At 36.3% G+C, this 16,987-nt stretch overlaps 1 protein-coding gene across 1 annotated transcript in view; it reads right to left on the bottom strand.

Moving 5' to 3' along the window:
* Positions 1–14,704, bottom strand: part of LOC128550675 (pre-mRNA-splicing factor CWC25 homolog) — a 28,434-nt gene extending 13,730 nt beyond the window's left edge. Inside the window, exons 1-4 of the mRNA XM_053530182.1 lie at positions 14,049–14,704; positions 10,743–10,836; positions 9,216–9,328; positions 3,378–3,471 (exon numbers count right to left, since the gene is read on the bottom strand). Of these exons, the coding sequence (XP_053386157.1) occupies positions 3,378–3,471; positions 9,216–9,328; positions 10,743–10,792 (257 nt within the window). The 5' untranslated portion in view covers positions 10,793–10,836; positions 14,049–14,704. The remainder of the gene's footprint in view (positions 1–3,377; positions 3,472–9,215; positions 9,329–10,742; positions 10,837–14,048) is intronic.
* Positions 14,705–16,987: the final 2,283 nt, after the last annotated feature.

The following is a 16,987-nucleotide window of genomic DNA, read 5'->3' as shown; positions in this document are numbered from 1 at the left end:
TTGCCTTATAGTGATCTATACAAAAGTCATGTATTTGTATTAACAAAGTTCCATGAAAATCCATCAATGAGTAACTTTGTTTTGTGGGATTTTATGATGAATCAAAGGGCAATAAGTCTGTAATTACTGAAGAGATCCTGCTGAAAGATGTGCATGCATCACTGCCCTATAGTGATATATAATTGTGTTAAATTTCACGAAGATCAGTTTATGGATTACACACCTGTAAGGAAATTCTTAAGTCAAGTGGGATGCTTCTAGTACCATTTTTCATGTCTTTGGTATGACATGGCCTGGAACCAAACCCATGACCCCTCACACTTGAAGCAGTTGCTCTGTCTTAGTAGCTTGTATATTCATTTTACCTACTGTGAAACTTTTGCATTTCAGATTTAGAGAAAGATTCTACAACTCAGATCTTACTGTTTAAACATAACAAATGAAACTGTTCAACTGTAGTGTTCAAATCACATAATATATTTAACAGACCAATGCATACAAAGAAAGCAGCACTTTATTGAAATTAAAAGAATATGCCTGTAACTAGTGCCTGAAAATTTCAACCTATAGCCTGCTGGCAGCTAGTGGTTTTGCGTTTGCGACCAGAGCAGATTATCCTAATCTGTAGTTTGTTATTCAGCAAGCTAATTTTCAGTAAACACTCATTTGAAAAAAGTAGTACTGAGCAAATTGGATGGACCAATCCATTTTAGAAATCTAGCATGGAAAAAGTTTAATTAGAACTTTTTCACCGAGTTCAGTTACACCAACATCCTCGGAATATGAAAGAAACTAATACCAATTTGGTCAAGAATATCTAAATATGTGAAGTTAAACTAAAATTCTACATGTTGTTTGCTTGGCTGTATGATCAACGAGACCTGATATAGAATGTTGGTTTTATCTTTTTTATAACAATATTATCTGTGATGAGTAGTACACATTACACACTGAGTATCATACTAGAGTAAGTTCAAAGTATGCTGAAAGTAGGCATACTTTTGTGGGGAAATAACATTTTCAAACTAAAGGAAAGTACAGAATCAAACAGAATAAAGTGGGTGTTAAAGGAAAAATAACACTAGTTAAAAGTCTTTAAAAAATCAGATAAAATAGTAAATCTTGACTTTAAGATGGGGAATTTACTTTCATATAAAAAACCCCAAAGCAACCTGGAATTGTATTTGAATGATGTTTATGAAACGGAACGTGTTTTCAAAATAGAACAGGAAGAGGTTCAGTTTATTCAGACAGGGAGAGAGACTTTTGTGCAGGATCTAGTTGATCAGATACTAGCACATCACCAAACTACCAAAAGCACTATCATAAAGGTTGGTAGCTTTTATGACAGAACAAAGAACAACTTTCCAGATGAGTTTGACTTTATTCTTCCTCTTCTATCTGCAAGAACACATTTTCAAGCATTTTTTTTTATATCAAAAATTATGTTTGCAAATCCTTACGTTATACCTCTCCGTGTGCAACACGAGAACTAGATTTTAAAGAATCTGCGGGCAGAAATGGTCCGGCATATAAGATGCAGTTCATTTATAGCAATGAATATGGAGGAAAAAGAGGTATACATGTTGATCTTGTACCAGCAACCCATATTACTGATAGAACATTTAATACTCAACTGAGGTTTGTGGAGAATATTAGAACTACATGGAGAGAAACCTAACATTAAATTATTGTTTAATTTAAACTTAACCAGGCAATGCCAACACCAACGCCAATCAAGTGATGACAATAACTTATCTTCTTTTTTTTTTTTTTGGAAAAAATCAGATGAGCTAGCGAGAGTGCCCTGTCACAAAACATGCAGGTCTAAATATTCAGACAAACAATTACGTATCATAAAAAGATTTTGAGTAATTCAAGGGCCATAATCCAAGAGTGTCTGGGGCCATTTGGCTGGTAAACAAACTTGGATGAGATATTATGCCCACCAACATTATCAGCAAGTTTGGTGAAGATCAGATAAAAACTGTTCCACTTAGATGGCGGACAAGGCTAAATTTGCAGATTTCGAGTATTTCAAGGGCCATAATCCAAGAGTGCCTGGAGCAATTTAGCTGGTTATCAAATTTGGACGAGATGCCCACAAACATTATGAGCAAGTTTAGTGAAGATCAGATAAAAACTGTTCAACTTAGAGAGCAGACGAATAAATTTGCAGATTTTGTGTAATTCAAGGGCCATAATCCAATAGTGCCTTGACCGATTTGGCTGGTTATCAACTTGGCTGAGATATTATGCCCACAAACCTTTTATTAAGGCTCTATCTATTATGGATTCAGAGAAGCTGATATCACATGCCAAATATCAATTAAGAAACACAAAGTGTAAAATAAGACCTGCTGTTTCTAACAAGAACATTTTTAAAGTTTCCAATATAAACATATAGAGAATAAGTGACCTCTGGTGGCCATGTTTTTTTTTTACACTCAAAACAATCTTGGTAAAAGGTCACACAAAGACAATTTGTGTGAAATCATTTGAACATCTGGCTGGCAGTTTCACACAAAAAGATTTTCAAAGTTTCCACTACATGTATAGAAATATAGGAAATGACCACGCCCTCTGGGGACCATCTTTTTAAATGAATTGAAATAACAATCTTGGTGGAGATTACACATGGACCATTTGTGTGAAATTATTGCAATTATAAGTCTCGAATGAAATCCCAGATGTATAACTTCACATGCAGCATAATAATCCTATGATGTTTCATGACCCTAGATCAAATACTTTCCGAGATATGTGCGACACAACCTTTATGGATATTTATACATATTTTTGACTAAGTCCATGACCATAACTCTTGTCTGACTGAGTGATATCTCTAACAAAACCCAAAATGCACAACTTCACATGCTGAATAATATTCCTGTAATGTCTCATAATCTGGGTCAAATACTTCTTGAAATACCATACACGCAACACAAAGGATCCTTTAGGCCCTTTTATGCAAATTTTTCAACATTGTGTCTGAAATCATTAGTCCTCCACCTCTGATTCATGGGGGGAAGTTGGCAGTTACTTGTGGAGAACAGGTTTGTACTGTTCCAGAATCGAGGAACACTGGTTAGGTTAACTGCCTGCCGTTACATGACTGAAATACTGTTGAAAACGGCTTAAACCCAAAACAAACCAACAAATGCATATGGCCATTACAAATAACAAACCCTGCTGCACAGCTTCCTGTGCTGAACATCAATCCTGTGAGGTTTGACGACTCTGGATACTTATTTTGCCATATGAATGGCACAAATTCTGACAGATGGATGAAGGATAAATCTAAGGGCTCTATCAAAATTTTACCTGACTGCAAACAGTCGACCCCCTCTCATTAGATGTAAGACTAAAAACTTTACCTGATTGCAAACAGTGGGTCCTCTCTCATTTTTGACTGGGCATCCTTCTCAATGTTGTGCTGAATTCTCTCACTGAACAATGCTCCATAGCTGTCTGAAATCAAACATAAATACTACTTAACCCTTAGCCTGCTGCAGGCGAATTTAACAGCCTTTGCAAACAGCTTGGAACCAGATCAGATGCCGATTAAATCGGCGTCTGATCAGGTTACAAGCTGTTTGCTACTCTCTTCCAATTTTGGAGCAAATTGAATGAACTTTACAATTTTAGCAGACAACATTTCCAGCAGATGACAATTTATCTAGCATGCTAAAGGTTAAGTATTACAACACAAGCATACATGTCAAACACTGTGAAACAATCAGCTAGAAATAAGAACACAGGAATAAATTACAAGGCAACATAATGTGTAAATATTTGTTTAATTTAGTTTAAACACTTATTATTATTAACATACATGTATAAGACTTGGGTGCAATGCCACTTTTCAATAGTATTTCAGTTATATAAACGACAGCCAGTAGTCCTTGCAAATGTCCTTGAATTCTGTATCAGTATCAACTTGTTCCCGTAACCAAGTAAAATTCATATTTCAGTATCGGGATAAGCTATATAGTAACATGATACTGACAAGGCTAGATCTTCATAACTGTCCAGGGCAGGTAACAGTAGAGTGCTGGCAAGCAAAAATTCATACTCAGTTGCCCTTGGGGCAAGCAAAATATATGAAAGATCCCAAGAAATAATTCTCAAAATATCTTGCACTAATATATTTATTGCTGTTGTGCCAAGCCTTTTTTAATAATTTTGGGAATGCCACCAAAATGTCCTAGAATTTATCCAAATTGGGAAAAATTCAAATGAAACAATGATACATACAATGTATAAAGATATCATTTTGGAGTAAATTGATGGTATTTCAATAACACTTAAACAATAGAGATGCTTTTGAGAAAAGCGCATGTCTCCCACAACTGCCTAATCATCTAAATAGTAAGTCAGTCTTTATATACTGTTTACTTAATCCACATGTGCATGCGCTTTCTTGACATCAAAAGGACGCCTACTAGTAGTATAGGCGCCGGTTTAGGGGTAAACCTGCGCAAGTAATCTGAGTGTTTCTGGTAAATCAAGGGCCATAATTCCGAAGTGCCTAGGTCAATTTGGCTAGTTATCTAACTTGGCCGGGCACTTATTGGCAGACACATTTTACTGAAGTTTGGTGAAGATCGGATGAGAAATGTTCGATTTAGAGTGCGGACAAGCTTTGTGACAGACAGACAGACAGACTGGAGTAAATCAATATGTCTCCCACACCACTGTGTGGTGGGAGACATAAATATATTCTTTTGTTTATTACATACTGGTATCACAGTAGCAAAACTATTATACAAGAGGGCCATGATGGCCCTATATCGCTCACCTGTTATCATTGCACTTGAGGACAAGAAGGTCCTCAGTAAAAATATTTAAGTCCAAAGGACAGGAACAACAAAGGGAAGAAATTTAACCAAAAAGAAAAAACAATTCTTACAAGATACAGATATGTCAAAATACACCTAAAAATTGGAGGTACCATCCATGTTGTACCATAGAAAGTGGTCTCGGTTTTTTCCTATGGCCAATAATAAAAAAGTTACTAAAAATAAGCTATTTATAGTAACGTAAAAGGGAAGTAATTAAAAAAAAATATTGTAAGTGAACAAAAGAAGGCTCTGCCAAATAAATCTGTTGACATAAATGAAATTTCAGATCAGTATCTTCATTAGTTACGGAGATATACCCATTTTAATTTGAAATAAAGGCAGGTAATTTAACATAAAATCAGTCCATAGTTATCTACCCTGACTGTCTCAGTCCAACTAATGACAATAATGAAATTTCAAATAAGTCCTATAAGTACTTACTGATACAAATCCATTTTGATTACAATCAGGGGAGGTAATCAGATATAAAATAACTCTGGAACCTACGATTGGATCTGATTTGTCATGGAATCTAAGATTTATTGTTGTTGAAGATATTTTGGAAGTTTGTATCAAATAAAACCATAAATGAAGTCTCTATATGGCTGCAAAAGCCAAAATAGCCGATTTTGGACCTTTATGGGGCCATAACTCTGGAACCCATGATGGAATTTGGCCAGTTCAAGAAAAGAACCAAGACCTTGTGGTGATACAACTTACAAGTTGTGTGCAAGTTTGGTTAAAATAAAATCATAAATGAAGCTGCTATTGTGCAGACAAGGTCAAAATAGATAATTTTGGCCCTTTCAGGGGCCATAACTCTGGAACCCATTATGGGATCTAGCCAGTTCAAGAAAGGAACTGAGATCTTATGGTGACACAAGTTTTGTGCAAGTTTGATTAAATTCAAATCATAATTGAAGCTGCTATTGTGCAGACAAGGTCAAAATAGCTAATTTTGGCCCTTTCAGGGGTCATAACTCTAGAACCCATAAAGGAATCTCGCCAGCTCAAGAAAGGAACCAAGATCTTATGGTGATACAAGTTGTGTGCAAGTTTGGTTAAAATAAAATCATAAATGACGCTGCTATTGTGCAGACAAGGTCAAAATATCTAATTCTGGCCCTTTCAGGGGCCATAACTCTAGAACCCATAATGGAATCTGGCCAGTTCAAGAAAGGAACCAGGATCTTATGGTGATACAAGTTGTGTGCCAGTTTGGTAAAAATCAAATCATAAATAAAGCTGCTATTGTGCAGACAAGGTCAAAATAGCTAATTCTGGCCCTTTCAGGGGCCATAACTCTGAAACCCATAACGGGATCTGGCCAGTTCAAGAAAGGAACCGAGATCTTATGGTGATACAAGTTGTGTGCAAGTTTGGTTAAAATAAAATCATAAATGAAACCACTATCGTGCAGACAAGAAATTGTTGACGCACGCATGCACGGACGCACGAGACACACGGACTGACGACGGACGAAGGGTGATCACAAAAGCTCACGTTGTCACTATGTGACAGGTGAGCTAAAAGCAGCAAAACCTTATGTATTAACAATCATTTAGGAACTTTCAATTCACAACTGGGAAACAAGAGGGCCATGATGGCCCTATATCGCTCACCTGTTATCATTGCACTTGAGGACAAGAAGGTCCTCAGAAAAAATATCTAAGTCCAAAGGACAGTAACAACAAAGGGAAGAAATTTAACCAAAAAGAAAAAAAAAATCTTACAAGGTACAGATATGTCAAAATACACCTAAAAATTGGAGGTACCATCCATATTGTACCAAAGAAAAGTGCTCTCGGTTTTTCCCTATGGCCAATAATAAAAAAGTTACTAAAAATAAGCTATTTATAGTAACGTAAAAGGGAAGTAATTAAAAAAAAAATTTACTGTAAGTGAACAAAAGAAGGATCTGCCAAATAAATCTGTTGACATAAATGAAATTTCAGATCAGTATCTTCTTTAGTTACGGAGATATACCCATTTTAATTTGAAATAAAGGCAGGTAATCTGACATAAAATCAGTCCATAGTTACCTACCCTGATTGTCTCAGTCCAACTAATGACAATAATGAAATTTCAAATAAGTCCTATAAGTACTTACTGATATAAATCCATTTTGATTACAATCAGGGGAGGTAATCAGATATAAAATAACTCTGGAACCTACGATTGGATCTGATTTGCCATGGAATCTAAGATTTATTGTTGTTGAAGATATTTTGGAAGTTTGTATCAAATAAAACCATAAATGAAGTCTCTATATGGCTGCAAAAGCCAAAATAGCCAATTTTGGACCTTTAAGGGGCCATAACTCTGGAACCCATGGTGGAATCTGGCCAGTTCAAGAAAGGAAGCAAGATCTTGTGGTGATACAAGCTGTGTGCAAGTCTGGTTAAAATCAAGTCATAAATGAAGCTGCTATTGTGCAGACAAGGTCAAAACAGCTAATTTTTGCCCTTTCAGGGGCCATAACTCTGGAACCCATTATGGGATCTGGCCAGTTCAACAAAAGAACCAAGATCTTATGGTGACACAAGTTTTCTGCAAGTCTTATTAAATTCAAAACATAAATGAAGCTGCTATTGTGCAGACAAGGTCAAAATAGCTGATTCTGGCCCTTTCAGGGGCCATCACTCTGGAACTCATAATGGAATCTCGCCAGTTCAAGAAAGGAACCAAGATCATATGGTGATACAAGTTGTGTGCAAGTTTGGTTAAAATAAAATCATAAATGAAGCTGCTATTGTGCAGACAAGGTCAAAATAGCTAATTCTGGCCCTTTCAGGGGCCATAACTCTGGAACCCATAAAGGAATCTGACCAGTTCCAGAAAGGAACCAAGATCTTATGGTGATACAAGTTGTGCGCCAGTTTGGTAAAAATCAAACTATAAATAAAGCTGCTATTGTGCAGACAAGGTCAAAATAGCTAATTTTGGCCCTTTCAGGAGCCATAACTCTGGAACCTGTAACAGGATCTGGCCAGTTCAAACAAGAGCTGTCGGATGACAGCGCGCTCGACTATTCGAAAAATTGATTGAAGAATGGGGTCAAAATATTACCATAGATTTTCAGAAAATATGTTATGTTATAAGTTAGGCAAAATATGGATTTGTATGAAAAATTTAACCAATTTCTAAGTCCAAAAAGGGCCATAATTCAGTCAAAAAAGTTGATAGAATTATGTACTCTCACCTACATATGGAAATCATGTTGATAAACTAGTGTTAAAAGTTTCAAAGCCACAGTTCAAATAGTTTTGACAAAACGCGAACTTGTAAGAAAACCTGAACAAATTTCAAAGTTCAAAAAGGGCCATAATTCAGCTAATATAGTTGTCAGAGTTATGTACTCTTGCCTACAGATGGAAATCATGATGATAAACAAGTGTTTAAACTTTTAAAAGCCATTTGTCAAATAATTTTGACAAAATGTGGACATGTACGAAAACAGAACCAATTTCCAAATCCAAAAAGGGCCATAATTCAGCCAAAATTGATGACAGAGTTATGTACTCTTGTCTACTGATAGAGACTATTATAATGAACAAGTTATAAAAGTTTCAAAGCCATATGTCAAACACTTTACACAAAATATGAACTGGTAAAAAAATTTAACCAAGATCTGTAAGTCAAAAGGGGCCATAATTCAGCCAAAATCCTTGATGGAGTTATGTACTCTTGCCTATAACTGAACATGGTAATGGTTAACAAGTGTTGAAAGTTTCAAAGCTTTATCTCAAAAGACTTTGTCAAAATGTGGACTGGTACTAAAAACTTAACCAAGATTTCTAAGTCAAAAAGGGGCCATAATTCAGCCAAAATTGTAGATGGAGTTATGTTCTCTTGTCTATAACTGGACATGGTGATGGTAAACAAGAGTTGAAAGTTTCAAAGCTTTATCTCAAAAGACTTTGTCAAAAAGGGGACTGGTACGGAAAACTTAACCAGGGTGTGACGCCGACGCCGACACCGACGCCGTGGTGAGTAGGATAGCTCTACTTATTCTTCGAATAGTCGAGCTAAAAAGGAACCGAGATCTTATGGTGATACAAGTTGTGTGCAGGTTTGGTTAAAATAAAATCATAAACGAAACCACTATCGTGCAGACACGAAATTGTTGACGGACGGACGCACGGATGCACAAACGATGGATGACGGACGAAGGGTGATCACAAAAGCTCACTTTGTCACTATGTGACAGGTGAGCTAAAAACAAATACTTTTTGACTTTGAGACTGCCCTTTTTACCAGAGATAGCTTTACAGTGGAAAAACACATCATCATGTTAAATTTTGGCAAGCAAATATTGGGACTGGGCAAGAAAAAAAAATAATTGAAGTTGCCCTATACAGAGTTACTTACCTTCTTTTGTCTCTTCTTTCTCCTCAAACTTGTCCAGTCTCTTTCCCAGAAGATAGTCCTCTGTGTCAGGTTTATTTTGCTTGTACATCCACTGTAAAGGTTCATCTTCCTTCCTGTACATTTATAAAGTTTAAATTTCAACATTAAAACTTTATGTAAAGTTTGAGCAAAATCTGTTTATAAATAGACTTTCTACAGGCTGCCAGGTATTTGAACATTAATTTTTCACTTGGCATGGCAACAGAGGTCTAAATTAAAGCAAGCCTCTGTTGAAATTTCATTGTGGATGTATTTTTGACATTTTGGTAGGAAAAATTGGAGAGCAGGTTGTATTTGGTGAAGTGAAGCTCAATTTTAGTATGAGTAGTACTTCCAGGTCACAGCAGTGTGATTTTGATGTGATTTTACAGTAAGTAAATGTGACCAGAGAAATTTCTCTTAGAAGAAAATGACCCCTACTTTTCTCTTCATTTTATATCAGTTTTATCGTAACTCTTTAAAATGAGGTAAGGATTTGTTCTCTGAAATCGGTCTAGCTATGTTTAGTAGCTCTTTAAAAAATGTCAGTTTTATATAGAATATATAGGGAAAACTATTTAATACCTGTTTGTGATCTGCAAAATCTTTTAGACTGTATCAAATGACAAATCTTTAGACTGTATCAATTTGTTTATTTGTTTTGGGTTTAACGCAGTTTTTCAACAGTATTTCAGTCATGTAACAATGGGCAGTTAACCTAACCAGTGTTCCTGTATTTCATACCAGTACAAACCTGTTCTACGCAAGTAACTGCCAACTTCCCCACATGAATTATCAGAGGTGGAGGACGAATGATTTCAGACACAATTTCTTTTATCATATCGTCATGGAGAACATACGCCCAGCCCGGGGATCGAACTCGCAACCCCGTAATCCGTAGACAAACGCTCTCCCTACTGAGCCAAGCGGGCGGGCCTAGACTGTATCAAACTTGCAACAACTTACAACAGCTCACAAAATTATACTAAGGTACTAAGGTGGAAGGGTTTTTTTCATTTGCTTATACTGGTAGTCCTTTTTATAAAAGACAATTTCAGACTGGAATTATAATCATTTGTGCACTATTGCACTCATAAAAATGTGAACCAGATTTCAGTCATGCAAATTTAATGATAAAATTTTTTATTTGTGATTTTTTTTAGGCCTGCATCAACTAAGTTTCAAATCAACTAAAACTTATTTATTCAAACCAACGTTTTTTCTTATTAGGAAATAAAATATTAGCCTTTTACAGACCTTTAACTCTTACCCTGCTAAATTTCTATAATAAACTTGTCCATCTTTAAAGTTGGACAGTCAAATTTACTGTTAAAAGAGGTGCTAACCAAAAAGAGTCTGACTGAACGGCGAGCAGTGCAGATCATGATTGCAAAGGCAGTATAAGTTGTGTCCAGCATGATAAGGGTTAAAGTCCAATGCATTTAAATCCTGTTACAAATAAGTCAGTATTCTAAATATAAAATATGTGTAACATATAAAAATACTAACCCTTTTTCCTTCAACAGTTCCTTCATCTTTCTTCTCTCATCATTATCCATTTCTGCTATATCTCAGTAGTTGCTGGTAATTTGAAGTTTCTAAGCTGTAAGTATTTATAAATGTAAATTAATTTACATCTGAACCATTAAACAGCTAAATTTCTATAATGAACTAGTCCATCTTCCGGTTTGAACAGTACCATTAACTGATAAAAGGGGTGCTATTAACCAAAAAGATATTGACTGAATGATGAACAGTGCAGATCTTGATCAGACTGCATGGATGTGCAGGCTGATCATGATCTACACTGGTTGCAAAGGCAGAATCAATCTGTCCGGCATAAAAGAGTTAACAGATGTTGAAAACATAAATAGTCATCTTCACACATTTTCATCGAATTTGTTGACATTAAGATCACACTCTCTAACATGTCTTGAATTTCTTCTTAACCAGTTTAATTTTTACCTACTAAATTTTAACTTAAAACTAGCTTAGACAAAGAAGATTCGGTTTTGTTGATGTATAATTTATTTAATTACGAAGTGCCAATTTCATCTAATGGCGGATGTTATCCCAGCAAACAAAAAAGAAAAATACTCGACGGAGTATCCAGTGTCAAAGTGTTATTCCTACAGCGATGCAGTGGAGCGCCCTACCTTGCCCCTTTACAGTTTACGCTGCCGCCCGCTGCCCTTAAAATGTGCCTGTGACCTGCCTTTGATCTGCCTTTGATCTTCTGCTAAATCCCACCCTTAAACCCTTACCATGCTAAAGTAAAACACGACTGATTCTGTCTTTATGACCAGCATACATCATGTTTGTTTGTTTGTTTGTTTTGGGTTTAACGCCATTTTTCAACAGTATTTCAGTCATGTAACGGTGGGCAGTTAACCTAACCAGTGTTCCTGGATTCTGTACCAGTACAAACCTGTTCTCCACAAGTAACTGCCAACTTCCCGACATGAATTATCAGAGGTGGAGGATGAATGATTTCAGATACAATGTCTTTTATCAAATCGTCATGGAGAGCATATGCCCTGCCCGAGGATCGAACTCCCGACCCCGCGATCCGTAGACCAACGTTCTCCCTACTGAGCTAAGCGGGCGGACTAGAATGTAGATCATGATTAGCCTGTACATCCATGCAGACTGGACATGAACTGCACTGTTCGCCATTCAGTTAGTATGTTTTTGGTAAGTACCCCTTTTAACAGTTAATGGTACTGTCCAAATGGAAAGATGGATGATTTCATCATAGAAATAAAGCTTGGTAAGGGTTAAAGTGTACCTGTTGTATCCTTCAGACATCTCTTGATTTTCAGATAAGAAAATTATGTTATTGAGCGTACACACAGGTAACAATTATTGATGAAGTGTGAAAATTAATCGATAAGAGTACTGATCCTATGTAATGTCAAACAGATGCTAAATTTCAGCAAATTGTCCATAAGCAGCAAACTGATTACAGACCATAAGCACATGCAATCTTTAAATTAAATTGTAATTGAAAATAAAGAGGCTTTTGTTAGAAATAGTATATATATCAATGCAGCCCGATGCAAATTAAACTGAAAAATGTACAGATTGTAATCTATTATGATATTTTAAAGCAAAAATAAGTTTGAAATGTCTGCTTGACACTCTTAAAACACCCAATGTTGTATGCAATTTTTCAGTAATTTTAATGCCTTAAAAAACTGACTGTCAGTATCCATTTTTATATAAATAATGTCAAAATTTGATAAACTATCTCTGATTTACCATCAGCTGCCAAGTAAACTGAATAAGAGCTGTCTGTAAGACAACCATGCAGTGTTCAACTATTCAAAATATTGTCCCAGAAGCAGGAAAATATTACACTAAATATTAAAATATCTATAGAGTTTCAATCCAGTATCTGTTTGGAGTACATGTACATGTATCTTGCATGCAAAACTTTAACCAGAAATTTTGAGTTCAAAAGGGGACATAATTTGAACAAAATGCATGTCAAAGTTATGGGACTAATGCAATCAACTTGTTTTATAACCTCAAAGGCATATGTGAAGTTTCAATTTAAAATCTGCATTTGTTCTGCAGATAGTAACTTGCACGTAAAACTTTAACCATGCAGGACTTTTTAAGTCCAAAAGGGGACATAATTTGCCCAATATACAGGTCAGAGCTATGGGACTTGATGCTATCATTTAGTTTTATAACCCCGAAGACACATGTGAAGTTTCAATTCAATATCTGCATTAGTTTTGGAGATAGTAACTTGCATGTAAAACTTTAACCAGGATTTTCTAAGTCCAGAAAGGGGCATAATTTGCCCAAAATACATGTCAGAGTTACAGGACTTGACCCAGTGAGGTTGTTAATTGATCTAGAAAAAGAAAAATTAAGTTTCAAATCTATATGCATGCCTTTAAGTAATAGCTGTATGAACTTGCAAGCAAAACTTAACCAGGATTTCCTAAATCCAAAAGGGGCATAATCTGGCCAAAATGCAGGTCAGAGATATTGGACTTGATGCTATCGACTAGTTTTATAACCCCGAAGACACATGTGAATTTTAAAATAAATATGTGCATTAGTTTTGGAGAAGGTAACTTGCATGTAAAACTTTAACCAGGATTTTCCAAGTCCAGATGGGGGCATAATTTGCTCAAAATACATGTCATGCAGAGTTATGGGACTTGACCAAATGAGGTTGGTAATTGACTTAGAAAAAGAAAAAATAAGTTTCAAAGCTATATGCCTTCAAATGATAGCCATATGTACTTGCATGCAGAACTTTAACCAAGGTGTGACGCCGATGCTGACGATAGGGTGAGTAGAATAGCTAGACTATTCTTTGAATAGACTTGCTAATAAAAATGTTTTGGATAAAAAAGATAACTTTACAAAACAGTATAAAAATTTTCTGTTAATGCAACAGAGGGTGGGACGTAATATATAAGAAGGCCCTATTTCTTTTATATTTCTTTATAAATTGAAAAATAATGCACATATTTATGAAAATAGGCCACTCAAAGCTAAATTTGCGGTTCTAGTGCCAGTGCCGCGAGCATAGGTTGCACCACTCTGCATTATATTATCATTTTGTCTACTGTCATGAGCTATATTTTATTTTATTCTATGTCATTTAGAGGTAGAAATCATATTAGAACATTTAGCACTGTCAAACCTTAGACCCAACAAGAGTGAAACTAAATAACGCCTTCAAATCCAAATTTTTAGTTTTGAGATAATCGCGAAAACCCATTACAACAGGTTATATCTTACAATTCAAAATCTATTCTTACAAATTTACATCAAGAACATTTAATTTACCTATGAAGTAGGAGATTACTTCCACCTGAACGCCGTTTCTTGCATCAATATTAGAAAAACGAATAAAAAGAAAAACTACGACACGGTAATTGATACACAACTTCCGGTATTCCGCATTGTAGACGTCATCAAAGGTACGCAAAAATTTCCCCTTCTGGGTCCGGGTTCGATTCCCGAAAGCAGCACTGGTATTGACACTATTTTTTTATTTGTCTCTGATAAACTAATTTTATCTTTTTTTTTTATTTTTATAATACGTTTTCGTTGCAAGTAGATCTACACAACACCAAATCGCCTTTGAAAATGTGGGTTTCTTAGCTAATGTGTTTAGTTTTAGGGTCCTCTTTTTTTGAAACTTTACACAACTTTTACATGGAAAACATGGAAAATACTGCTTTAATATAAATATAACTACTTTATAACTGAACTCCTTTTTCCCCCGCACGATCAGATACTGGAACGCCTTGCCTTATAACATCAAGGACAGTGTGAACCTTCAGTGCTTCACATCTGACCTAGACTCGCATATGTACTAATGTCATCATCCTGTTTTTATTTTTAACAAAGCTGTACATATTACTGCTCTTACTCTCTTAACACATGAATATCATGTATCATGTAACATAGCAACATGTTTTTAATAAATGCCCCGACCTCCCAGTTATGATCAGAAATTGATTGTTGGGAGTATCCCCGTAGATGTAGACTTTAACTCGTAACACAATTTGCAAAGACTCCTACAAATTCTCCTTCTATCCAAGGACTGTTAGACAGTGCCTATCACAGCTCACGAAGCGGCCGCAGTATTCTAATTGTGTAAAAAGAAAGAAAGAACAAGAGCTGTCTCCATAGGATGACACATGCCCCCGATGGCACTTTGAATGAATAGTTATGGCCGATGTTAGAGTTTAGGACCTTTGACCTATGGACCTGGGTCTTGCGCGCGACACGTCGTCTTACTGTGGTACACATTCATGCCAATAATTTTAAAATCCATGCATGAATGACAAAGATATGGACCGGACACGCCCATCAATGCACTATCATGAAATATGACCTTTAAACGTCTAAGTGTGACCTTGACCTTTGAGATACGGACCTGGATCTTGCGCGCGACACGTCGTCTTACTGTGGTACACATTCATGCCAAGTTATTTGAAAATCCATCCATGGATGACAAAGATATGGACCGGACACGAATGCACTATCATGAAAAATGACCTTTAACGTCTAAGTGTGACCTTGACCTTTGAGATACGGACCTGGGTCTTGCGCGCGACACGTCGTCTTACTGTGGTACACATTCATGCAAGTTATTTGAAAATCCCATCATGGATGACAAAGATATGGACGGACACGCCCATCAATGCACTATCATGAAAAATGACCTTTAACGTCTAAGTGTGACCTTGACCTTTGAGACTACGGACCTGGGTCTTTGCGCGCGACACGTCGTCTTACTGTGGTACACATTCATGCCAAGTTATTTGAAAATCCATCCATCGATGACAAAGATATGGACCGGACACGAAAATTGCGGACAGACTGACAGACCGACAGACGGACAGACGGTTCAAAAACTATATGCCTCCCTTCGGGGGCATAAAAATAGCACCTGTAGGGGAGAACGGGGTTGAACGGGTTGATTGTGCCACACGTGAATTTCCATCTTAATTGAAGAGCTGTGACGGAATAGGCAAATATTTTAAACACGCCATTTTTCAAATACACTTCTTGGAAAGCACAAGCATTGTAAACAAAAGGACAACGAAACTGTGTTTAAAAAACCAATTTGCACCGCTATAAGTAAATTTTGATCTTATTTCACATTTGTGTTCTGACAGTACGTTACTAAGTTAAGTTATGTATTTTTATTGACATAAGATATATTATGAAATTCAGCATTTTGAGATGCGTGATTACAGAAATATTAAAAGGTTAACTGCCATATAGTTTTATAATGCTATACTATACTGTATGGTAAGGGTGAACCCCGCAAATGGTACCCCGAATATTATCACAACCTACCCCCAGACGCGGGGCAGGTTGTGACGTTTGACAGGCAGTATTCTTAAACTAAAGACTATATCCGCTGTTGTCACCTCTCATGTTTTAACGGAAATGTTATTTCATGGTCTTGATGTGCTGATAAACTGAAACAGCGCCCGAGAAGAAGGCAAACTATGAAAAATGGCACATTCTACCCCGTTAAATTTCAAATGTACAAACGTACACTATATTTTTTAGTTGTTTTAAATTCAACAGCGGCTACACATAATCTTCATTATTATGAGGGAGTGTAGTATTCAGAAGAAGAGGAAGAAGATGCAAGCGAAGAAGGTTTATCTTTCTTTACAAAGTTCCAATGTTTCTCAGATCTTCATTTTTAAATCGCATAGAATATACCCGACATGTCCTCATCCCAAGTCCCCTCCTCATTTCCTGTATCCTTGCTGCTTCGTATTGCACTTTTGATGTTATTCCTAGTAACCCTACATCTCATGCTGGTACTGGGTTGCTGGTATCAGCTGCTAACTGTGGATAATGATATTCCTACTTCTGATAATGCTTCTTCTAAGAACTTAAGCTGAAATGTTAATATTGCGTTTTCTACTGCTGACAGTGCTAAATATTCTGCTGCTAATACTATTCTAATATTATTTTACTTCTGTCGATATCGTTTCTACTGTTGCTGCTCCCACTGCTAATACTACTACTGCTGCTGATACTGCTGTTCCTTCTGTTGCTACTGCTAACTGATGCTAATACTACTACTGCTGCTGATACCGTTGTTCCTTCTGTTGCTACTGCTAACTGATGCTAATACTACTGCTTCTGATACTGTTGTTTCCTATGTTGTTACTGCTAACTGATGCTAATACTACTACTGCTGCTGATACCGTTGTTCCTTCTGTTGCTACTGCTAACTGATGCTAATA

Source organism: Mercenaria mercenaria, chromosome 18 (genome assembly GCF_021730395.1).
Source record: "Mercenaria mercenaria strain notata chromosome 18, MADL_Memer_1, whole genome shotgun sequence".
In the NCBI taxonomy this organism is placed as follows: Eukaryota; Metazoa; Mollusca; class Bivalvia; order Venerida; family Veneridae; genus Mercenaria; species Mercenaria mercenaria.
Note: the sequence above shows the minus strand (reverse complement) of the source record. Positions and strands in the feature narration are given on the sequence as shown.